We start from the raw sequence: 26,765 nt of genomic DNA on the forward strand, positions 1-26,765 counted from the left end.
TGAAGCTCAAAAATGTCCAGTGGTTATTGTTACTTTAGGTTTGATACTAATATACATAGTCAATATTAATTTTGGCCAGTGTTTAATAATGGCTCCTGAAAGAATTTTTAAACCTGGATAGTTTTTTTTAGCACTGATGTGGTTGGTATTTGATCCTATCTAACTACTTTGAAAAAATTTTGGTTTTTTGTATGATGACATCATAACAGTTTAGGAACTTTAGAACTATACTATTACATGGTCTTAATTAATTGACTTTTTCACCAAATATGTAACAGCTCTTTCCCTCAAAAGAAATGCTTAATCTAAGATACACCGTTCACTATCACTCTTTGAAAGAAGAGAGGCATTTACAAACATCATGTAAATAATGAGTCAAATAAGGGCCTGTAACCACAACCCACTATCTAATACAGAACAACAGAAGGGAATTTTTAAATACTAAGACAGTGGAAGTCCTCTGTGTGGTTTAATTTTAAAAAAGAAAGAAAAGGTAACTATTTTCATATACAAATATTTATATACCATAAACTATCATTTAACATTTTATTAATTCACAGATTACATTTTTTGCAATAAATTAGAATTCAAACTTCATAAATTTTTCAAGATTTGATCACATTTTATTGTGATTTTTGAAAGTGATAAAAATAATAAAGATAAAATGATTTATTAATAATGAATGAGATTAGATCATTGCCTAAATTAATTCTACAAGATGAATTTACTAATAAACATTTAATACTTTTTTATAAACTATTCTTTATTTTCCTACTATAGCTGTAGTTATAATATTGTACTTAAGTTTCTGTGAGACCATTGTACTTAGACAATCATAGTAGCTTTTTGTATTATAGAACACTGCCTTTACTTACAGAAATGCATTTACTTACAGAAATTTTGCTTGATCATTATTTTAATGCTGTTTTTAAACATGTCTTAAGAAAAAGGTTTTTTGATGCAGTGGAAACTTTCACTTGGCAAGTTAGGTTACAGCTGTGTTTCTATGTCACCATGAGGTATATAAACATGAATATTACAGGTGTTTTCTGTGCACTCTTTAAAGGAAGTACCTGCTATTTCACAAAATGATAGAGAAATGTGTGTGTGAAACACTTAACTTGTTCTTCACTGAAAGCTGTCAAGGAGTCACACTTTTATTTTTTGCATTTCTTTGCATAACTTTTAAGACCACTTTGTTTTGTGTTTTTAATAATAGCAATTCCATGATAGGCTAACTTGTTTTATTAATAAGGTGAATTTACTTTAAAATAGTTATGCTTTCATTACCACTGTATTCCTTTTGTGATAAAATCTATTCTGTTTTGTAAACTTAAAATCTAAGCGTATAAATCGTTATCACTGCTTTTGACCTACCATGTGTCATAGTTTGCATCGTAAGCAAATATTTCTCATTCTGTTTTTGCATCAGTAACCCAGGAAATTACGCTCTAGTTTCTTATTTGCCTTTCCTATTACAGGTCAACAAAAATCTCTCATTTACTTCAACAATATCCTCCTCACAACAATCTAAGGCAAAACAGCCAAATGTGCTGGACTCTCATCAGATTCTGCATCAGTTTGGTTTCACTCAAACCGGTGAGCCCCTTTCTTACTTTGGCTATTCTTTTAAATGTTCAGATGCTTTTTCCCCCATGAATGTCATTTATTTCACTTCAGAACTACAGCTTACAGCATTGTAATGATCGGTTTTCACAGTTGAATTATATTCTAGCATCTTTTTTTCTTTAAAAATCACTAAAGTTATTTCGAAAGAAAATTTGAATTTTGTAACTTTGATAGTAGATACTCTCAACCTCTATTCTATTGCACAGATAATAATTTAAAAGTAGCAAAACGTGAATTTTAAAATGTATACTGTTAAATCCAATTCGGTTTCCCTTAGGTAAAGTAACCATAATTGATTTTATATGTTATAATTCATTTCAAGGAATCCGAGGTGAAATGCATTTTGGCAGAAACAGAATCCAACCTGTCAGTGATATCATGTTTCTTCAAAGTTGGCAAATTAATAAAATATGCAAAGAAGCTAGTTACATAAATCTACGTGAATCACTATGTTGAAACGAGCTATACAATTGCAAATCTTTAGGCTAATGTTTTAAATTAATTTGAATCAGGTTTTCAAAGGGCATCAAAGAAAAAGCATTTAGGTGAGAATGTGACTTTGGGGATTGAAAGATGACTATTTCTGTTCATTAGCTGTATGTTTTTGACAGTAGTTTTTCTATTATTAAATTATTTTAAATTAAAAGATGAGACAACTGAAAATAATAAAACAATTATCTTTGACAAAGAGACTTGAGCTTGAAAAGATTGGCATAATTTACTTAGAAATTTGGGGACAGTATTACTTTTCTATTTTGAAAGTATTTGGGGTTTGCATATATAAGTTATTTTAATATTGCTTTGTAAATTACGTATTATGGTGGGAAAACACTTGGATCAAGAAATCTTATGTTCACTCTTGGCTGTGCCTTTTATTATCCTTATTACCTGTGAATCTTGGAATATTCATTTGGAAACTAGAAATGATGTTTACATTATATATTGTTGAAGTTCAAATCACATAGCACATATGAAACACTTTGTAAGCATAAGGTACTATACGAATATAACATACTTAAATTGTAAACATGATGAATAAACGTATGCTATTTTTGAAAATACTTTGAGTTAGAATTTCAAATCATTATAATGATTAGGTTATCCCAAAACTTAGAAATTCTAAATTTCTAATGTGTCTGCCAGAAGTTGGAGCAATGGTGTTGGTCATTCTTATGTGCAGCAGAGGGCACACCACGTGCTGTCCCTTTAGGTTCTTATTCTCTGCACCCTAAGTAGATACTTGGTTTGCCTTCAGACCATGTGATTTTAATGAGTAGGAGGGAAGGAGTCTGTCTCCAGCACTTGATCCCTATCATCTTTCTCCTGAGATCCAAAATTCTTCTGGGAACAAATCTTTCATTCCACACTTTAGGATTAAAGGCATAAAGCCAAAATGTTTGGTTAATAATATTAATTAAAATTCATTCAAGTAGTCTCTTAAATTTGTCAGCAAACAAGGTGTAGATAATAATATAAAATTCTTTTCTGTAAAGAGAGGGAGCAGAGAGAATAGATAGGAAGGTCTTTGAAATGCATGAGGGGTTACCACTGAGATAAAGAATAAAGAGAAAGAATAAAGGGAAAGCTGGTTATGATGCAGACAAGCCTTAGAAACTGCACCATGGGACTGTCTCCATGTACCTTCAGCCTTCCTTGGCCACATACGTGTTTGGTTTCCCCGTAAATAAGACCTAGCCAGACAATCAGCTCTAATGCGTCTTTTGGAGTAACAATTAATATAAGACCCATATATATAATATAATTAATATAATATAATATAATATAATATAATATAATATAATATAATATAAGACCCGGCCTTATAATATATATATATATATATATTATAAGGCCGGGTCTTATATTATATTATATTTATTATATTATATTTATTGTAATATAATATAATATATATATATATATTATAAGGCCGGGTCTTATATTATATTATATTTATTATATTATATTTATTGTAATATAATATAATATATATATATATATATATATATTATAAGGCCGGATCTTATATTATATTATATTATATTATATTATATTTATTATATTTATTATATTATACCCGGTCTTATAATAAAATAAGACTGGGTCTTATATTAATTTTTGCTCCAAAAGATGCATTAGAGCTGATTGTCTGGCTAGGTCTTATTTTTGGGGAAACACGATAGACCTTGAGCTGAATATATTCATATCATGCACGTCCCTCCATGTGTCCACTGTCCCAGAGGCAACCATTAAGCCATATGAAATACATGGTAATACTGTTTCACTTGATTTTGTTTTAGTTATTAATATGCATATTCTTCCTGTAAATTTTATTAAGATATCACTGTATGGAAAATTTATAAAAGCAGAATATGTAGTGTGTTGCAAAATGGCCAAATTAATCCATGTTATTCATTAAGAAGCGAATCTTTGTGGAAAAACCTCTGCTCTAGGAAACAGATGAACCAGTTTCTACACACAGCTCCATTTCTAAATGGCTATAGAGTCTTGAACAATTTCTTCAGGCCTCACTTTTCTATCCCCACAGGTAAATAAGGGCTCTGGATTTGGTGAGTTTGTCGTAAAAATTCTGTGATTCTACTCAGTATTCAAACCAATTTTAAAAGAGGATCAATAGTTGAGTGTTCTTGACTATACAAATAATCTATTGGAATCTGAAATACAGGACTACAAAAACAAATAATGTAGATACGGTTTTAGTAAGATTTTTATTTTTTAAAGACCTTATCTAAATATTCAAGTGATATCTGTAAACGTTTGGCTTTGTACAGTATAAAGAAAGGCTATTTACACAGAGCTAATCGATATGCTCCCATTAGCCCTCTTGCTAGAGGCTTAAGAGCAGGGGTTGATTTACAAGGTGTGTGTCTGTGAGAGAGAGAGAGAGAGAGAGAGAGAGAGAGAGAGAGAGAGAGAATATGCTGGAAGGCTAGACTCCAGGGTGGGTTTATACTCTGATCTGCTGTAATCTTATTCAGGGTGAATTCTCACTAATTGAGACTGGTAGGTAGTAAAGTGTTTCTTCCGTCTTTGGTTTATATTCTTCAGTTTCTAGAATACTACCTTTATTCATTCTAAAATCATTCTAAGTGGCTACTTTGTTTAAGGCACTCATGCAAGGATATGGACAAAATATTATAGTCTATGCCCTCAGGGAGCTTACAGTCTGGTTAGGGAGACAAATGAGCATACAGCAAATTATCTCCGAGAGGGAAAACTCTAAAATCACAGTATTAACCAAGTGTCACTGGAATAAAGAGGGATAGGACAGCTGAGGGGTTTCTCATACTTCACATGTCCAAGCAGAACTCTAGATCCCTGCCCCCAAAACCCTTCCTTGCACTTCCCCTGCCACACACCAGGTCTCCCCAATCCCAGCACTTTCTACCACATTGACCCAGTTCAGGTAAAACTGGGAGCCTTTCCTGATTCCTCCTCTTCCCTCCACTTTCCTGCTTCCATTCTTTTCTCTTAGCTTATTCTCCCCACAGCAGCCAACATGATTTTTTGAAAAATAAATTAGATCATGTGACTATCTTGCTTAAAACTCTTAAATCCCTTTCTGTTACAATCAGAATGCATTCCAGAGTCCTTGCCCTGTCTCATAAAACCTTCTGTGACCTTGCCTTTGTCTTTGTCATAGGCTGCCTCAGCAGGTAGGGCTGCAGGAGTGCCTGCTGAGCCAAAAAGCAGGTAACCACACATACACGCTTAGAAGAGAGCATGGCATAGCTAGGGAGTGGTTTGAGTCTTAGTTTAGCTGGAGGAAATGGTGAGATGGATGTGTTTAGGAAAAACTGAGTCTGCAAAGGTAGATTGGGGTCAAATTGTGCCCTGATGAGGCATTCACATTTTATTCTCTAGATGAAATAGAGCTATGCAAAGATGTGACTGTGAAAGAGGTGATCAAATGTATTTTTAAAAAATACAGCTGGTGTCTGAATGAGGGATGGGTTAGAGAGAAACGAATCTGGATACAACTCTTATGAGATACTTATTTTAGAGCTGTTCATTAGGCTGTCATTCTAGGTTCTTAATTACAAAATAATAAGTCAGTTAATCCTATTAAAATTAAAACCATAAATCTTTCCTGAGTAATTTGTCTGAAAAAAAAATGGTACAATTTTATTTGTCAGTTATACTTTAATGAAGTTGAGGGGGAGAAAGAAAATTGTAATTTTAACATTTTGGGCTAAATTGTAGGTTATAGCTCATAACACCTCACCATGCGGTGAACTTGTTACACTGCATCTCAAAACTGTTTCCATACTTGAGTATAATGAAGAAAATCTGAAACAATGACAGCAACTTGTATTTGTACAAAAAATTAGGAAGTGCTTTCATATATATCCTCGTTTAATTCTCAACAAAACTATGAGAAGTAAGATACACATTAACATCATAGGGAGAGAAGTCTGTTTAGAGCTTCCAGGACCTTGACACCTACAGTTCAGTCCCTTTATAGTGACATTGAGAAGCAGAGGGGCTGAGCTGTCCCAGCTCACCTAGCTAGTGGCAGCCGTGTCTACAGCAAGATCTCCTCACTCCTGGCTCAGCACTAGTCCTTACCACACCAAACTGTCTGTTGCTAGAGAAGTTCAGGAGGTGAAGTGGGCTCCCTGCTCAGCCTTGCAGTGCGGCTGCTCCGGGATCCCCTCCTTCAGTCCTGGCCCATTGTCTGCCTACTCTGCCAAGAGGGCCCCCTGATTTGGGTGTTATCTTTTGTTATTAGCTTTAGAGGTCTGTGCTATATTGCAAAGTAATAACCTGAACAATACTATTTTGAATAGGTGTAGTTGTTAAAAAACTGAAATGTCAAGGACATATTTTCTGAGAATTAGTGAACGTCTATTTTTCTTTGACCTTTAAATATAATATTCTGTTGGCCAGTTTATTTTTCAAAGGCTTGGTCCCAGTGAAACTGTAGTATTTATTCTCCAGTCAGTTCAAGAGGTTTTCTGCACAGAAATTTTGTTCTGTATCAATTTGTCAGAATTCCAGATCCCTTTCAACCATCTCAAGAGCCTTATTATAGAAGTAAATTTTAAAATATGGATTATTCAGTAAAAAATAAAATCAGTTACTGTTTGGGGGGGTGGGGAGAATTAGTCAGAAGTTCTTATTCTGTTGGTGGTGGGATAGTTGTATCATCTTTGCGTGTTTATATTTGAAGGACAGCATGTTTCATTTTTATGTAGTTGGTATATCTTTTCACACCATTTTGCTAAATTCAATTGAGTTCATATGCAGTAGATGAGCCATACAAAATGAAATGAATCATTTTATTAATATGACTTAATGTAATCTTCATATCATCTTTTTAAATTGTAGATAGAGTTTGGTGGTGGAGGCAGGCAGAGTGTAACATGGTTTTTAAAAACAACCTATAGCTTTTGTCTTCTCCATATTTTTTTTGTGTGCACGCTCCATTAGACCATATAAACACACATTAAACTTGATAGCCAACCATTAAATCTAACTTTTTACCAGATCCTAAACGGTTAAGGTATATTGATTTCAATAAATTCATAACATCATTCAAATGACTTCAGTATTAGTTAAGCTATCTGTCAAGTTAACTTTTGTGCTTCTATATGTTGAATCATATTTGAAGAACTGTATTTTTCATTTATTTTGCATGTCTTTGGCAAGTAATACTGATTCCCATGGCCAGGAGTAAAAAATTAAAATTACCTCTTATAATCAGGAGCTATTTTTCCAGTTAAATTTTATTTTTATTGTTTTCAAGATTTCATTATTTCTTAAGGTTTGATTTTTTTATAGAGAAATTCAAAACTTTACAAATAATATAACTGAAATGTAAAATGAATCCTTGGTCCTAATTTCACCAGAGATTCTGTGATATCTTTATATAACCTATTGTGGAAGGTAGATTACATGTAAACTGGGAACAAGATGGTTCTTGTATTTCAAAGGAAGAAAAAAAATTTTTGGCAAAAATTAGGAATTACACTATCTCTCAATAAACACAGCTGATGGTAAAAAGGGGGTTTCCGTTTTTGAGGAAGGTAAAATGAGCTTCAAAGAACTTTCTCATCCCATCAGAATTGGCAGTTTTCTGCTAGTGTTGCTTAATGAACTTTAAACTATTAATTGAAAAAGAATGTTTTATTGAATTCTGATTTTAAACCTCCAGAATTCCAAAGCATACGTTTAGGTGGTGAGATGGGTAAAAGGAATTAATTCACTCTCATAGGTAAGGATAATCTACAGAATTAACTGATTTTTCTGTAGACAAATGTCCTTATATGTGCTTTATGGTACAAAAAAGAATAATGTTTTCATTACGCAATTTTTAAAAGCAAGAATTTGTTGAATCTGAATTCAGGACCTGTCCATTATAGTGAAAAAACACTGGACCTGGGGTCACAAGGCCAGAATAGTTGGGCCTAAGCCCTTGTCTTCCACTTCCCAGCTGTTATCTTGGGTAGTTGACTTAATCTCCAGGTATAATGTCTTTTATTTTCTACTTCATATGAATTTTCTACTTCATAGAATCGTGAGGATCAAAAAAATATTTGTAATGCTTTGAAATCCATAAGATATTGTGAGAATAAAAAACATGAGATTTTAGGAAAGATTCTCTCAATTTCTTTTATTTTAATTTAAGTTTGAAATCATGCAATTTGCATTGTGGCCAAAGGAATGGAGGAAATCTTAAGACATGATTTAACAAAATTTGTTAAATGATTATTATAGGAAAAAAGACCATGTCAGAGAGGCGAATAATGGATACAGAATTTTTAGAAGCATGCCAAACAAAAGCAATAAGATGAAGTAATTTTAAGAAGGAAGTTTTCAAACAAGCACTTCAAACTTTAATCCACTAGAGAGGGTGGGCCAATTAGCTCAGTTGGTTAAAGCGTAGTGCTCTTAACAACAAGGTTGCCGGTTCGATCCCCACATGGGCCAGTGTGAGCTGCGGCCCTCCACAGCTAGATTGAAACAACTATGTGACTTGGAGATAATGGGTCCTGGAAAAACACATTTAAATAAATAAAAGTTTAAAAATAATAATAATTCACTAGAACCCACTTAACCTTTGAAACTTTGTCTTTTTACATCAGTACCAGTCAACACAAAAACACTGGAGGTGGGACTATTTTCATATTTGGATTTTTCTGGGAACTGAGCGAAAGACCTTGATCTTGTGGATTATATTTTTTTCCTTTAAAACGTGACTATATTCTCCTTCCACAAAGACTGAGATTTCATTAGGCTTAGTGTCATTTATAATTGGATTCTTTAAAATTGATACTGTGTTGCACCCAAAATAAGACCTAGCCGGACAATCAGCTCTAATGCGTCTTTTGGAGCAAAAATTAATATAAGACCTGGTATTATTATATAATATTAATTTTTGCATTAGAGATGATTGTCCGGCTAGGCCTTATTTTTGGGAAACAGAGTATTTAGTGCATTAAAGGTATAAGGTGCCGTTTTAGTAACCAGTATTAGTATTTTACTAAGAATTCTCCAGTGATCTGAGTTAATCCACTTTTTAAAGATTAAAACTTATCCTCAGTTGTAATAAAAGCACCTCTGTTTCCTAAATAATGTAATATGAATTAGTAATGTGTTTGCGACCCTGTTAATAAAATACATTCTAAATATTTATCATTCCGTAATATAAAAATCATTTTTATCAACTCTATTAAATATTAATATACTTAATGAATGGTTCTTCATGCACAAGAATATGCATTTAGTATTAATGTCCCCACTAAGATACTAAATTTCTCCTAATACTCTCTGGTAGGAAAAGATGAATACAAACTTTCTCATCATTTAAACCTGATTTGAATGAGCTTAAGTTTGCTGATTTCCTAGCCATTTATTTTGTAAGAAGCTATTTCATGTGATAGTTATATGGTTAGTATATGTTTCTAACCTTACAATTTTCAACCTTTTCCCCCACTCTGTTAAAAATAGAAAACTTACTTGAAGCTATTCTTTTTCAGTCATGTGTATGTGTGTGTGTGTGTTTTTAAGAACCTACTAAATGTGGTTATCAAAGTGTATTGTAGCATTTGCCCAGTGGATTAATTTTAAAAGTGAAATAATTATATTCATTTTCAGTGAAAAATGAAAAGAAAGCAACTAAAAGCCATAAACTATAAGAAATTAAAATGAGATGTTATTGATGTAATTGAATACGAAAGCTACATAATTTAATCTTAACATAGCCAGAGTACATTCCAGATTACTGAATTTGTGTTTTATAGATATTCTGATGTTTACCTTTTCTATAGCTTTCCAACTGATGTACTAACAACTTTTTAATTTGCCTTTTTTGTATTTTGAAGATGTATAGATGTTATTTGCACATAGCATCTTTTTTAAAAGATCAAATGTAAAATTTTTGTGAGTTTAGGGAAAGCTTAATAGAGCTATTGTAGTATACATGGCTCTAAAGTATGAAATCTAATCTCAGAAAAGATATTCAGCTTTAAACTTGTATAGCAAGATATGCAAGCTCACCATTTTTTTGTCATACATGTGACATTAATGTAATTATTACCATGAGTGAGCCTGAGTTTCCTGAAAGAAACTTATATATTTTACTCTTCTGTCTCATTTTTGATGATAGCATTACCATTCTTTCAGGTGGAAACTGGATTCATCTTTGAGCACTCTTCTCATTTCCTTTTTTTAACTAATCAGTTTCCGAGTCTTCTCATTTCTTTATTCTAAGTATTTCCTAATTCACCAGTCGTCTTTTTAATCTTCATTGTTTTTTTCTTGTCCTGTTCCTTTTTTCTATTAATAGTCTTGAAGTTTTGTAGGTGTCATTACAGCTTTCTGAATCTCTCTTAGTAAAATTCTTTTCTCTGAATTGATGTTTGCTCTGTGTTCAGTTTTCTCATGTTTATGTTTCCGGTTTTTTTCTTTCATGCCAATGATTTGGTTTTTTTGTTGCTGTTGATCCTTGTCATTTGTTTATTTTTAAAAAGGAAAGACTGGATACAAAGATAGTGTCCCTCTTGTGTTGTGTAAAACTCTGTAATCTCACTACTTTGTTCAGCTTACAAGAAAGTCTGTTGAGAACTTTGTATATATAGCTAAGATATATTAACTGACAGCTGATATTTAGGGTAAACCTGCAAGATAAATGAGTCAGGCTGGCAGACTAATTGTCGGAATGAGAATAAGTGGGACAGTAGTCCACTAAAAGTGAAGAAGTCTTCACTTTTCCCAAATGGCTCTGTTGAATATTTTTAGAAACAATTTCACTGATTTATTTTTCTTCCAAAGTGAATGCTCATTAGCATCCATTTTATGTGGGATCTGCAGCCTGTTTGGTTTAAGTGTTTTTACATAATATACCTTCCATTATTTTTCCTGGGCTTTGTTTTATTTTGCCCCCTACCAAATGTGCTGAATCTGTGTTCACAGGTCCTCTGAGTTTCATTGACAGAAACTGCAGCCTACTATAATATTTACAGATAGGTGTGCTAATAACTTCTCATTTTCTATATATTTGTTCCAATCTCTAATTTGTTTTTCTCAAGCTCACCAGTGACTTGCACGTTGCTAATGCCAATGATCAATTCTTTGTCTTTATGTTACTTGACTTAGCAACAGCATTTGCCACATTTGATCACTTCTTACTACATTGGTTTCTAGGACACCACATTCTCAGTTTTTCCCTCATCTCATTAGCCACTACTCCTTATTCTCCTTTGCTGATTCTTCCTCTTTTCTTCCATGTCTTATTAGATTGTCCCACCACAATCTGATCCTTTTTTATTCCCTACATATTTTCACTTCCTTGGTTGATTTCATAACTTTACATAAAACCCATTTGTCAATGATTTCCAAATGTTTATCTTCAGCTGAGACCCATTTCCTCAACTCTAGACCTGCACAATCCAATATGGTAGCCTCCAGCCTTATATAGCAATTGAATAAATGTGGCTAGTGTGACTTAGGAACTGAATTTTTAATTTTGTTCCATCTTAGTTTAAATATAAATAGCCACATGTGGCCAGTGACTATCATATTGGACAGTTCAGACCTAAAAAGTCTATGTAAATCTTGATTATCTGACACCAGACAAATCAGTTGTTACAATATAAAGAACAGATTACCAGTTCTTTAATTGAATACAAATAATACTTTTAATATTAAAACTTCAAATATAATATTGAAGATTTCAGGATATTTCATCATCATGATTGTGCAGATGTTGTTAATAAGCAATATTGATTAACTAGAATAGGAATTCTAAATGAAAGTTTCTCATTTTCTGTATTTAAATTAACACATGATCATTGTGGTAGCTCTGAGCCAAGCGATCAGAGACACGTGAATTTGGAATCAGATGCTGTTACTTTTGCTATGACCTGGAGCAAGTTAATTCATCTTAGTGACTTGTCATTTGAAAATAGAGGACAAAAAAGTGTTTACTGCAAATGAAAGTTTTAAGATACTATTTTAGACTTATAATGCAATAAGGATTATAGATGTTTATGAGTATAATCAGAACTATTTTAATTATTGAACCTTTTTATTTTAAATTTACCCAACTTCCGACTAAATTTTAAAAAAGAAAAATCACTATGTTCTTAGAATTAAACTTAGTTAATGTCTTATGTTAATATCCATATTACTCTAGTACATACATATTTTTATCAACTTCTGGACATACTGATTAAACATTTCCATGACAATAGTGGTTTTTATTATAAAATTCTAAAGTAAGAGACTTTAAAGGTTTTAATTCTGTACCAGAACATAATTTATATCATGGTGAAAGTAGTGAATATTTTGTAATTTACTGCTGTGCCTCCAGGGTAAAGTGAAACTGTCAATAATCAATGCACTCAAAGGTGAAGATTAAAGGAAGATTACAGCAACATTATATGGCTGCAACAGGAAGGCAAGAGAGCAGGTTATAAAATGGCGAAATTATTTTTAATCAGGCATACCTTGATTGTTTGTTTTTATAGTTTGAGAATAAGACTACATTTAATGTTGTTTAATATCAACCATATGATGCATTTTACTGTTTTTATAATCTCAAACTAAATTGACAATTTTTCAATTTTTAAGACAATCAGACATACAGAATAATATTAGTGTAGGGTATATTTCCAAAAATGTAGTCTTTAAAGTAGATTTTTCCATAAGTTTTTCTTTGTTTTTTCTCGTTTTGAATAAAATGAGCATTTCATAATTTAGAAGCCTTGCTGCAATTGGTAAATATTATGGTTACTTTTAGTTTTGCAGTGTTATAAGGAATATATCTATATATCACAATGATGACCACATCTCTAATAATGAAAAATACTTTAATTCATGTTTGAAATAAAAGGTCAAATTTACTCCACATTAATCATATATATACTCTTTTCTTCCCTTTATGTGCCTGCACATAACATTTTTCATATTTCAAATCACAGTCCATTTCAGTCTTTATGTTCTCTAAGTCTGTGAAAAGTGATGAGTTTTCAAAAGTAGTAATCATTTTTTATTTACTAATTTTGCTTGGGGTGAACACTGCTTAGAACCAAAGAAGCAGCTGTTAATGTTTCCTCCCCTGGTCGGGGGGGAAAAAATGAAATACTATTTATATCATTAAAATAATAATTTGTGTTTCTTTTGTAAATTCCTCTGCCCCAAAGTAATTTTTTTTTAATTAAATATATGACAAGAAGTACTTTAGCTTTTAAACATTTTGGTTTGTATCTACTGAAGACCCTGGAAATTCAGAGGAAGATCCTGGAAATTCAGAAGAAGAGGGCTATCTAAATTAAGTTCTCATTTACTAGGTTATACTTTTCTAAAACTGTACTCAGAATAGCCCTAAAGTTTCTCTTAGACTAGCTAAGTGCGTACTTTTGCATTTTGTGGTTTAGTCAGTTTGGTCTGGATAGTGAGCAGTCTATGATATCACAGAATTTACTGGTAATGTTTTCTGGAAATGAATATCCATCACTTATTGAAAATGTCAACTCACAATGGAAATTAAGTTTAGGAACCAGACCTTCTGGTAATGATAGAGATAGCTAAGTAATGTTGATTTGTATTTTCCAGAATTTCAAATGTGTGTTTTCAGGAAGCTTTTTCCTTGAATGAAAATGTAAAGAATCCCTCTCTTGCATTGTTCTTAACAACGTGCCTATGAGTTTGAGAGCAAAGTTGATGACAAATACGGAAACTAAGAAATGAGTAAATGGAGTGACTGGTCATTTTTAAAAAATAATTTAACAGGTTTTTGCATTGTAAATGTTCAGTAAGTAAAAAGTTCTAATTTCAGGCCATTTACTTTTTTTCTCAGCTTTCTCCACTGAAAAAGCATTCAGCTATAATTTCACAGGGAGTGAAAATTGAAAATGATTTTTGATGAACATCCATCTTTTTCATTTTGAACAGAACCAAAAAAACTTAGTAGAGGCACCCTAACAAAAGTTATTACCCAGTTTAAAAAATAAATAGCATTTTATACTTTAATTAACACAAAAATTAATTCGTACAGTTCATCAACCAATGTTTATGGAAAGCCTATTATGTGATAGGGACTTAGACCGAGCCCTGCAGAAATGGAAGACGAAAGACAACCCTCAAAACCTCCCAGTCTAGTTGAAAACTCCAGCAGGCAAAGAAATAGTAACAGTATAATGGTGTGAGTTCAACAGGAGATAAGCATAAAACACTAAGGGAAAACAGAGAAAGGAATCAGTCTGATTAAATATATTATCCTCACAAAATGCACTGTTTCATAGCCCTGCTTAGAATTTTATGTTGTCTGTAAATATAGAACAATATCGTCCATTTAGGACTCCTCCAAATGATAGAATAGAACTAGGAATCTGGATTTTGTTGCAGGCAGATGTGTAACAAGTCATGTAAAAATTCTGGTTACTATGCTATGTCCTTCAAATCTGCTTCCTACGGGTGTTCTGGAATTCTGGGAATAAGTGAGTGAATAATTTCAGAGCACTCCATTTTCTTTCATATTACTGTGTGAGTGACTGTGTGTGTGTCTGTGTGTGTGAGGTACTGTGTGTTGTGTATGCTTGCCCTGCTTTTGAAAAAAATCAAGTCTTTCATATCGCACAACTTAAAATTTGTCTGAGCAAAGTAGGTTTTTAATTTTGGCCAATTCAAAATCAACAAAGTTTGGGGGTTTTTTTTGTGGAGGATGTCTTTTGTTTTCCTTTTTTTCTTCTTTATTTTTGTAGTAACATTTTGAGGCTTGATACTTAATGTCATCTCAGCCTTTTTAATCTGTATGTTTTCAAGAGAAAACAAAGAGTTGAAAGTAAAACACTTTAAAAGCTAATGTTAACGGCAATTATAAATGCACAGCATAGCAGTTAGGCAAATTAATGTGCCATTTAATGTTCATTGAACTTTTACATGGAAAAAGTTGATGTAGCATAATAAGCATATTTTTTTTAATGACTTCTGTTTCCTCTGAGTTATGGAAAACGTCTTCCAAATCATCATACTTATTTCAGAATTTAAATTTCCTATCTTTCCATAGAATTTGAATTATATTTTTTATGGCTAGGCCTAAGAAAATGAGTTCCCACTTCCTACGTTCTCAATACCATACCAGTGTAATAAATGAAAATACTTTTCTATTATTAAATCCTTTTTCATTTTAACCCTGTCCTTTTTTGTTTCCTGTTTTCAATTCTGAAGGATGTTTAATTCCTACACATTCAGATACTGGCAATACAAGATTCATTCATACATTCAGTAAGTACCCAGTGAGTACTTACTTTGTCTCAGACCCTGTTACAGGTATTATACGAATGTATCTATAACACAACAGGTGAAAATCCATGTCCTTGTTCAGCTTACTTTCCAGTGGAGACAAACAGACCATAAGCAAATAAATACAGACTAAATAGCAATCAAAGCAGGGAAAAGGGATAGAGTAGACTGGGGAGTGGGGTTATGTTGCTGTTTTCAGTGGGGTGGTCAGGGAAAGCTTCACCAAGAAGCTGACACAAGCAGAATTTTGAAGAAAGAAAACCATGTTGGGAGAAGAGCATCCCCAACCAAGATCTTGAGTCAGGAATGTGCTTGTTGTGCTTATGAACAGCAAAGAGGCCAGTATGACTAGAGTAGTAGGAATGAGGTTACAAAGTAGAAGACAGTGAGGCCAGAGGAGTAGCGAGGGGCCAGTGTCCAGAAACTTGTGTAAATGAAGTAGAACACCGCCCCACCCCCAGCACTGGCAGGATGCACGAGAGGCATATTTTTGAAAGGGGGTAGTAGGTAGGATTGTACAATTTGATACTTGTTATAACAAGAAAAACGAACAAAGTGTACTGGAGAGTATACATAATGAACTGACAATTCCTCATAGAGAAGGAAATACTTAAACTAATTGTTACCTTATGTGAAGACTAATAATCATAAAAGATGTTAGGGCATTCCCGCTAGCAAGGCCAGTTAAAAGATGATTTTAATAATTGAGGTGGGAGAACAGGACTGAAATAAGAAAGCAGAGATGTTAAATCATTAAGTATTGAAGATTTGGAATGTGAGGAGTAAGAGATAGAAATATGGAGTTTGAGGGTAACTAAAGCTTCTAATTTCAGTGAATGAGTGAACAGCAATCTATTAAAAGTAGTGAAATATATGAAATATTGGGAAAAAGTTAATGAATTGTATTTTGGATATATTGACTTTGAGATGCCTGGAAGACATCTGGAGTGAAGTCTTGCTGATTTATTTGAGCCTCATTTATTAACTATCCTACTATGAGTCAGGCCTTGTGCTGGGAACTTGACCACATACTTTGAAATACAGGTTTAGAGCATAAGTATAGATTAAGGAGTCAGTGGCATAGAAATGCCTGAATTATAATATTATACCCTTTATCTTTTTTTATCTGTACTTGTGATTTTCAAGGTACTATAACATTATTGTTAAAATAATTAATAATTAGTATTAAAACACTTATAGATACTAAATTATATTTTTAAGGTTTGAATGCACAGAATTGAAGTATTTGACCTTGTCTGTATAATACATATTTGGCACAGTTTCATTTGAAACATACCTAACTGCCTTCTGATTGAATATCCAGAGTGTGTCAGAAAGGACGTGATTTGAACAGACTTCAGTCTCCTGTTAAGAGTTTACTGAGGAAATTTATCAAATACTAAAAATTGTATGCAGTTCTTGGTAGTTTTTAAATAGAAATAAGTACTTTTGGATTTTGCCTAATTATTGGATTGTACAATTAAATTATTTGGGGCATCAGTGTCAAAGTTAAAGATACATTAACTTTATATATTCTTTGGATAAGTGAATTTAATCTGGGGTTAATGTTTGGGAATAAATAGCACAGATCATTAGAGACTGGAGTGGCCCAGGAGATCTTCTCAGAAGATGTGGAGCTTAACAAGTATAGAAGACGAAATTACACTCACTATTGGTGGCAGACTGAAACCAGGAGTCCTGCTGTCAGATTGATGCAGTTCACATCACAGAGCTCTCCACCTCTCCCTACTCACTTTGTACTTTTTCACAAGCAGTAATTTACCAGTCTCAAATTTTACAGGCCCCTCCTTCCCCCCTTCCCAGTGTCTTACTTACTCGTTCATGTTTATATACTCCCTGGTAGGTGGGTCACTACCTGTTTCCATGATTAATACAAGAAAGTCTACTGATTCGTGGTTTTGAATACTCGCTGTGCTCTACCTCTGTGGTATGTAGATATCTAAACCTTGTAGACTCAGGGCCCTCACATTTCTAAGATTGAGGGAATTTTTTTCATATAATATATGAACAGTACAGTGTTCAAAGAATATTTCTTTCTGAAATCTTTGAAATATGTATCCAGTAAATTGAGGGCTTCCCATAGCATCCTGGGAAAAAGTCCAATATAAAATACTCGGCTAAATGAGGGTAAGCCACTTTTAGATTCACATTTATTAAAGGTTCATTTCAGGTCTGGCCCGGTGGTTGGAGCACCATACTCCTAACGCCGAAGTAACCGGTTCGATTCCCACATGGGCTAGTGAGCTGCGCTCTCTAAAGCTCAGATTGTGAACAATGCTCTTGCTGGAGCTGGGCTGCCATGAGCAGTCGGAGCTCCTTGTGAGCTGCTGTGGGCTACTGTGTGCTTTCAGGAGCAGCCGGTGGCCAATGTGAGTGGCCGGTAGCCATCGTGAGCAGCCAGCAGCCAGTGAGAGCTGCCATGGGCAGCTGGGTGCGGCCGACCGACTGCCTCAGCCAGGGGGAGAGCAAGGCTCATAATACCGTAATACACAGCTCCTCGTTGTGTAGGAGCTGTGTCCTACACAACTAGACTGAGAAACAACGGCTGGAGTGGGGTGGGGAGGGGGAAAGGCGGGGGTGGGGGGAGAAAAAGAAAAAGAAACCTATAAAAAAAAAAGGTTAATTTTAATGAATATTTAGAACATGGGATGACTATATTGATGGAGAACGTTATGCTATCTTGCCGCAAAATGCTTTTATAACTCATTTTCTCTATTCATATGTTCAGTCAAGCAACAAACATTTGTTGAATATAAACTATTACACAAGCAACTAAGACAAATTTGGGTAAATATCGTGAGGGAAATGCTGTTGTAGAGGATTGCACAGGAATGCTAAGGGCAGGGAGTAATAGGAAGGGGTATCTAAATCAGAAGTAGGGTAGGAAAAGAAAAATCACAAACTGTTTCCTAGAGAACATGATGTTTGACCTCAGTTTTAAAGGATGTCTAGGAAAGGTAAAGAGCTTAAGTACACCCTGATCGGAAGGAAGAGTGGCTGGGGGGATGGTAAGGGTGAATGAGAAGCTGGAAGGTTAGTGAGCTGGGCGGCAGCTACATCCTGAAGGTCTGCCGTTTTCAGTTAAGTTTAAGGAGGGTGATTTTTATCTGGAAGATGAAGCTCTAAAATGACAAGATGATAGTTTTCCCTTTAGAAGAGTAGCTCTGGCAGTGTGAGATGTCATTGCAAGGCCCTTGGAGCAAGTCAGGGAGTTTGTTTAAGAAGCTGTTCCAAATAATCCAAATGAGGAGGGAGTGTCCAAACTAAGTAAATAGTAGGATCGAGAGAAGGGGACAGGTGTAGTTATGTGGAAGGTTTTGCAATGTGGAAAACCACTGAAAATCTGTTTGTCTACTGTAAGGTCATTAAAAGTCTACTAACAGGCTACAATTCTTTCCCCAGCTTTATTTTGAAAGTTTTTAAACCGCCCCCCAAAATTGGGGAAAAGGGTACAATAAAACTAAATTCATAACATTTGCATCTTTCTTGCAAAAACTTCAATCATCACATCTAGGAAAATTAACAATGACTGTATAATATCATGTAATAAATGGTTTATATTCAGATTTTTCTAATTATGCTTAAAATTTCTTAAGCAACTTTTTGTTTGCTTGCTTATTTAATCCAGCATCCAATCCAGATTCACACTTAACATTGGTTGCTGTCATTTTTGTCTCACTTAATCTCAGTTAATCTAGAATCTTTTGTTTTTGTTTTTCATGACATTGACTTTTTTAAAGTCTGGCTGAACACATTGTCCTGTACAATGTCCAGTGTTTTGATTTTATTTCATCATGATTAGATTCAAGCGAAACTTTTTTGGTGAGATTATAAGTGATATGTACTTTATTACATCACATTAGGTGGTGTCAGTTTGTTCTACTGTTCATGTTGCTAAATTTAGTCCTTGATGAAGGTAGTGAACACCAGATCTCTCTGTTGTAAAGATAAATTTTTCCCTTTGTAATTGCTGAGTAATATGGGCCGGGGGGGGGGGGGGGTGATACTTTGAGACCATGTGATTGTCATCTTCCCCAACAACCTTACTGAATGGTTTCAGCATCCATTGATGATCCTTGCCTGAATTAACTATTTCAGTGGTGAAGGGATGAAAAATGGTGGGTTTCTAATGTTATCATTGCTTCTACTTTATTGGCTGGTGGTCAGTCAAGAAGAGTATTTTTTTTTCTCGCCTGTCTTTTTGAGCATTATAGATTTTTTTTCATTCAATTTGTTATACTACTTTACTATAATTTTCTTTGTATGAGTCACGTTGTCCCCTAATTTGGTGAAAGAGCCGCTTCATGTCTATTGCCATGTTTTTTGACATGAACCTGTTAGCCTTTGAGTACTTCCTCGCTTATGATGCCCTAGGTTCACCTTGTATTTTGCCCCAAAGCTGTAATCAGTCATTTCTCTGAGACTAGTTTTATGTTTTTCAGAAGTATTTTCACATTTTCTTCATACTATTTTTATTTCTTCATACTATTTATTTTTATTTTTATTTCTCTTATAAATTTCTTGTATTTATTTGAATAAATACAAGAAATTTATAAGAGAAATATGTATTTCTCTTATAAATGGGATATTCTCTTTCATTATATCTTGACTGGTTGTTTGAATATGTACAGGATACTGATCTTTCATATTGAATTTTATATTGTATTAACTTTCTCATTTGTTGTATTCTGTTGGTTTTGTTAATTTTAGCATTGGTTCTTTTGGACTTTCTAGGTATAAAATTATATGAAAAACAGTTTTACCATATTTCCAATTCTTAAGAGCTTGCATTCTCAGTACAGACAACTTGATATTAAGTTTGGCAGGAAAAAAAAAATCCCTGCCTTCTAAAACTCTATATTCTACTGGAATATAATAACTATTCATTTTTTTAGTAGCCATAGATAATCAAAGTATAATTTGTCTCTGCCCTATGTAGAGATTCATGGCGATTCCTAAAAGTCAATAAGATGCATAGTTAATAGTGTTGCCTAAAGCAAATCTTAAAAAGGTATTGTGAAAGGGAGGATGCGGGTTCTCCTGTTTCTACCACAGTGCCTTGTGCTTAGTCGGTAGTTTATAAACATTCGGTGATGATACTTCAGATAACTGGATATATGTTCTGACGTCAGAATTTGGCACATATTCCTGCCATTTTTGCATTTGCAGTAAATCTGATGATCTTTGTTCTCACTTTTCTTTGATCGTTGTCCTGAATTGAAGGTTGGTAGAGTTTAGGGAAACTAAAAAATACATCATTCTGCTGTTCAAGTCAGTCAAGTACAATTGGGATGAAATGTCAGGTTCTGATTTTCTACAAAAATAAGATACCTAAAGCATCTCTCAAGAAGCATAAAATTTCTTCCATTATCTTTTCTAGAGTATGTTAATGACTGGGAAATTAGAAAAAATTTTAAGTAATACATTTCAGTTTTACAGCAAATTTAAAAACATTACCAAAGGAAGTAGTAAGTTAACGTTTTGAAACCAGTCCTAGAACATTTAACTCAAACCTTCTGATAAATGTATGCAGTTAACGCTGCATTGTAACATATCATAGGAACACGGGGGATTAGCATGGATTGCATTCATTCAGTCATTATTTGAGTCAGCGCTTGTGGACCTTCTGTGTTTCAAGCATTTGGATTAGATACTGTGGATACAAATATGAATAAAAGCAGGTCCTGACCACAGGGGCTAAACAAACACAGATGGATCTGGAGGGTTTGTGACTTGCATGGGTTTCAGTCATAGTACTGCTTGCTGCTCATTGGTTGTGTGACCTTGGGAATGTTATCTAACTACTGATTTACTTTCTGAAATCCCTGTTTCCTTCTTTTAAAATGGGGTAATCTTTTTTGTTTGTTAATTAATTATCTTAAAATTCTTAATAGTTGTTGAGTTTTGTTTGTTATGTTTTAATTTAAGAGATCCTCTAATTCTCCTGTTGTCATCAGTGACACTACCGATTCTGGTAGGTTATGTGGTCTTTTTTGGGTTATTGAAACACCTTATAAAAATTATTAGTTTTTTCGTTTATTTGTTTTGTTTTGATTGGGTTTTTTTGTTGTTGTTGTTTTGTATTTTTGCATGCTTATGGTTTGTTGCCCCATCTATAATGATAGAGGTCTGAGCTGTAGCAAAAAACAAAAACAAAAGCCTGTACAATTATTCCCCCTATCCTGAGGCATAGGAGTAAACTTCTCCTCTCAAGTCTTATCAGTTGAAAGTTACAGCTATCTCCCAAAGACAGGGTCTGGAAGCAAATTTCTCAGGCCTATTGGTCCCTTTTAGGTCCAGTGTGGTCCATAGGATCTGCTAGGTCTTTAATGAACTACAAGTATTAAACTGACAGTTACATAGCCAGTTTCCTAGAAGGCTTGTAGCTTCTGCTGGCTGCAAACCTTCAGTGAACTCTGAAAAAAACATTTTCTACCTGCTCCTTTACAAGAATACTACTTTTCCTGCACATGTCTTGGCTCAGCACCAAGGAGAACAAAGCTCTCCCACCTCCACCCCTTGCCCAACATACTGGCATTAAGATTCCCAGGAAAAAAACCTTTTTCTTGTAATATACTCTCCAGGGTCTTCCATACTTCTTGTCTTAGTCTTTGTAGGCCTCTAGGAAGGAACTAAACTACTTGATTTCAAATTTAAAAATCATTAGACAAATGGAAAAGAAGGTGTTCGACTGGAAGATTAAGTGGAACAACTATCAGAAACATAAAAAATTATGAAGTTAGAAATAAGATGAGCTGCAAAATTAAACAATAAAGTAAAACTTTCTTGAGCAGAAGAGTAAGACTGCAGATGAAAGCGCTTATCAAGTCCCCAGAAAAGATTAATTATACCAAAGACGTTCTTAGACACACCCTGGTGAAATTCCTGACTTCCTAGATAAAGGGAAATTTTTATAAGCCTCTAAGAGCAACAGGTTCTTTACACTGAAAAGAGAGTCAAATGAACATCGGACTTCTCATCTAGAACTCTAGAAGCTGGCTGATAGTAGAGCAACATATCTAGACAATCAAGATAAAGAATTTCTTACCCAAAAATTCATTATTCAGACAAGGTATCATATATCTGTCAACAAGGAAGGCATATTTGGATATACAAGGATTTAGAAAGTACTCTAACCAAATAACAACTGAATTAGAACAGAAATCTCAAAACAGGAAAACATTAGGTTTTTTCTATTAGATACAGAGGAACTATTAAGTTTTTTTCTTAGAATATTTTTGTGTTTTGTAAATTTATACTTAACACTTCTACAAACTCATATGCATTTTCATCCACTTAAACTTAACTATATAAATTTATATAAAAGAACAAAGAAGTAACAGCCTTCTAAAAGTTTAATTTGGTGTGGAGCAAGAAGGTATTGTTATAGTATTTGGTTGGAAGGAGGTTTGGATATTCATTTAGATAAATAATTCACAATGTATTTATTATTTTTATAATTGGGAAGGTAACAAATAGCATAATTGAAACATTGGTAGAAATTAGAAACAGAAATCCAGAGAAAAACGAGTATGCATTGAAATTTACCAAAAGCAAGAAAAAAGAAAAAGTAAAAGGCAGCAATATAACTAAATGGAAGTGGAGATTGGTAATGTCATCACTATTACTGCAACATTGAGAAGACCTCACATAAACTAAAAAATAATCAGATCTGTGAACAAAAAGAAGTCTAAATGAAATAAATTTCATAGAGGAACGAATCCTACTCCATAAGGTAGTATTGACCAGGAGTCATTTTAATACCTGGGAGCATTTATTGAGATAAAGAGACAGAAGACCAAAGGAGCAAAACTTTTATAGGCAAAGCGACTTTGCTGAGACAGACATAGCTGAACTTCTAAGGATCATGTCGGCTGACATGATGGATTGGAATCTGAAAGACCCCAAATGTGAGTCAGTCCTCTTCAGCCATCAGTTCTACCCCGCAGGAATTTTGTGGCATAAGCTGTCATATAGGAAACTAGGGAAAAGGCAGAGAAAGAGTTCCCTTAATCTCTAGAGGCTTAAATCCCAAAGTCCTCCTAGAGGGAGGAACTGATCTTATTTTTGGATATTTAATAGGTATTCTGAAATTAACTACAGCAACAGCTCAGCCCCCAACTCATTTCAACTCCTGAATTGGTCAAAAAGATCTACCCTTCACTGGAGCTTTGTAAAAAGCAAAGTGTGACCTCTTTCTGGAAGAAGTTTTTTTGTTGTTTTTTTTTTTTTATTTATTTATTTCATTCTCTACTGATTAAATATCTAGAAGGTCTGACCTACAATGAGAAATTATGAGGCATGTGAATAAGCAGGAATAGATTACCCATAATCAAGAAAGAGAACAATCAGTGAAGGAAACCACAAATGATCAAAATGTTGGAATTAGCAGACAAAAATCTTTAAAATAGCTTTTATATATATGTTAAATAATTTTTGAGGAAATATGGGTAAAATGAGTTAAAAGATGGAGAATTTCAGCAGAAAAATGGAAACCCTAAAGAAGAAGTAATGGAAATTCTACACCTGAAGAGTGTAATAGATGAAATGGAAAAAAAAAAAAAAAACAGTTAAATGGGCCTAATAGCAGATAAGTACACTTTCAAAGAAAGGATCTTTGAACTCAAGGACAGGACAAAAATATTATCTGAATTAAAGCATGGGGTGAGGAGAGGAGGTAACAGAACATCAGACCTATATGACTGCATCAAATGAGCTAAACAGATATAATTGGAATTCCAGAAAGAAAATAGAAAAAAGGGAGGAAGAAATAATGGGCTAAGAATGTTCTAACTCTGATGAAAGACATTAACCTAACAGATATAAAAAACTTAGCAAACCCCAAGAAAGATATATGTAAATGCAACCACATCTAATTACATCTTAATTAAACTGGGGGAAAAAAATAATAAAAACTAAAAAGAAAATCATACAAGCAGCCAAAGGGAAAAATGCATTATATTCAGAGGAATAATAAAAATGGTGGTTACCTTCTCATAAGAAACAATGGAATAAAATAAAGTGCTAAAAGAAAATGTCTACCAACCTAGATTTCACTACCCAGCAAAAATATCCTTCATAAATGATACCTATTAAAGACTTTTCAGGAAAAAAACAGCAGCAACATAATTAGTCACCAGCATATTTACACTGCAAGAGAGTCTGTAGAGGGTTTATCAAGCTGAAGGGAAATGATCTCAGATGAAAGCCTGGATCTGCAGGGAGGAATGAAAACACTGGAAAGGATAAATATGTATATATCTAACTATAAGAAACTTTTTTTTTTTGAATTCTCAAAGACTATTGACTATTTAAAACGAGTATACTGACAGTATATTGTGGGATTTATAGCATGTAGAAGTAAAATATAACAGTAGCATAAAGGGTGGTAGGCTAAATGGAATAAGACTGTTTTAGGGTGAGTCCTTATATTGTTTGTGAAATGGAAAATCCTAATTCACGGTATACTGTAATAAATTAAAGATGTCTTATAATCTCTAACCATTAAAAACTACAAAGATGTATAGCTAAAAATTTAGTTATCGGGGACATAAAATAGAATAGTAAAGATATTTTATAATTTCAAAAGAGTATAGAAAAGTAGGAAGAGAGGAACAAGAGTAGCTACAGTAGAATAGCAAGATGGCAGACTTAAACACAGCCACATCGGTAATTACATTAAATATAAATAGTCCAAGCATTAAAAAGCAAAGATTGTCAGAATGTACTATCTAGCAGTAAATATTTATTGACACATTGATTTTATTTTTACATTTTTACTTATTGATTGATTTACTCTACAGATGTATATTCTTAAATTCATTTTGAGGTATTCTAATTTTAAAATACTCCGTGATAAATTGTACACTTTAACTATATTTCTGCATAATTAATATATTTAGTGAACAAATATTTAATTTAGAATATAAGTACAAATAATTGGTTTTTTTATTTTATTTAATATTTCCCAGAAAGTAAGTATATTAGTCGGGGTTCTCCAGAGAAAGAGAACCAATAGGATGTGTATATAGATACAGAGAGATTTATTTAAGGAATTCGTTTGCACAATTGTGGAGGCTGACAATTCCAAAATCTGCTGGGTAGTCTGGCAGGCTGGAAACCCAGGGAAGAGTTATGGATCAAGTTCAAAAGCAGTCTAATGGCTAAACTCCCTCTTTCATGGGAGGTCAGTCTTTCTTAAGGCATTCAACTGATTAGATGAAACCCACCCACATTATGAAGAGCAATCTACTTTACTTACAGTCTACAGATTTAAGTGTTAACAGCATCCAAAAAATACTTTCACAGAAACATCTGGGATGTTTGATCAAATATCTGGGTACTGTGGCCTAGCCAGCATCACATACAAAAATAGCCAGCACAGCAAGCTAGTTATTGTGAACTTCACCTTAATAAAAGTGAAATAAGATACAAATATGGATTTTTTAGGTTAAATTTACAAAAAATAAGATGCTATTTTGGGATATTTTTTCTTACACTTAGACCTTTCTGTATATTCTTAACTGAAAGTAAAGATGAAAGTTTGAACAAACACATGATTGTATTTCCAAATCATATTTCAATAGGCAGTCTAAATTTAAAACTAATATTGTATCTTTGGATAAAAAGTGATTTTATTTTTGTTTATCTCTCTTAATCCTTTATCATACTTTAAGAAAAATAAGTTAAATGCCTGTGAATGAGAGGAACTAGTGTTTTGTTTCAACGAGGAACTTCGCTATTTGCTGCTAACAATACATTGCAGTTATCATTTCTAACCATCCCTGCAGGTGACAGCCTTTAGCATTTGAACAATCTATTCTAATATCCAAACTCACATGTTAGTGTGCTGATGGACAGAGATTGTAAAGTAAATGACACCCACACCTGTGTTCATTTTTAACTTGAGATTGACTTTGAACCAGTATCTTTACAGATGAGATGCAATTATATCATTAGAAGCTGTTTATTACAAAGAAATGCACTGCAGTAGAGAGGACATGGAGGACAAAAAGATAAATCCACACATGATAAAAGGATTTATCTCAAGTTTAGCAGTCAATATTATCATTTTAGAGGACAGAATCAGGGGAACTTTTTTATCCAGACACTCCGTGGTGATTGAATAAATAGCACAATGTGTCATAGTAGGAAGTCAGATCAAAGAGAAATTCAAATAGACTCATTTGTTCTTTTTGAGAAAATAAGGAAGTGATTCCTTTCATAGCCTCTGATATTTCTTTATGAAAACTTGATGACCTCAAGTGAGAAATAAAACTTTCAAGGAAGAAATGCAGCAGCGGAGATAATGGCACAATTTTTGGAGCCAAGAACATGTTGTGGAC

The 26,765-nt window shown here is 33.5% G+C and overlaps 1 protein-coding gene across 14 annotated transcripts in view; it reads left to right on the top strand.

Annotated features, from left to right (window-relative positions):
* AHI1 (Abelson helper integration site 1) overlaps positions 1 to 26,765 on the top strand; it is a 170,363-nt gene that overhangs the window by 77,275 nt on the left and 66,323 nt on the right. For all 14 annotated transcript variants that reach the window (XR_016020173.1, XR_016020174.1, XR_016020175.1 and 11 more), the window contains one exon: positions 1,482 to 1,599. Coding sequence is in view for 11 of the 14 variants with exons in the window: in XM_088795441.1 (XP_088651567.1) it covers positions 1,482 to 1,599 (118 nt within the window). In the remaining 3 variants the exon portion in view is untranslated. The remainder of the gene's footprint in view (positions 1 to 1,481; positions 1,600 to 26,765) is intronic.

Source organism: Rhinolophus sinicus, chromosome 2 (assembly GCF_057876585.1).
Source record: "Rhinolophus sinicus isolate RSI-liver-muscle chromosome 2, RSI-T2T, whole genome shotgun sequence".
In the NCBI taxonomy this organism is placed as follows: domain Eukaryota; kingdom Metazoa; phylum Chordata; class Mammalia; order Chiroptera; family Rhinolophidae; genus Rhinolophus; species Rhinolophus sinicus.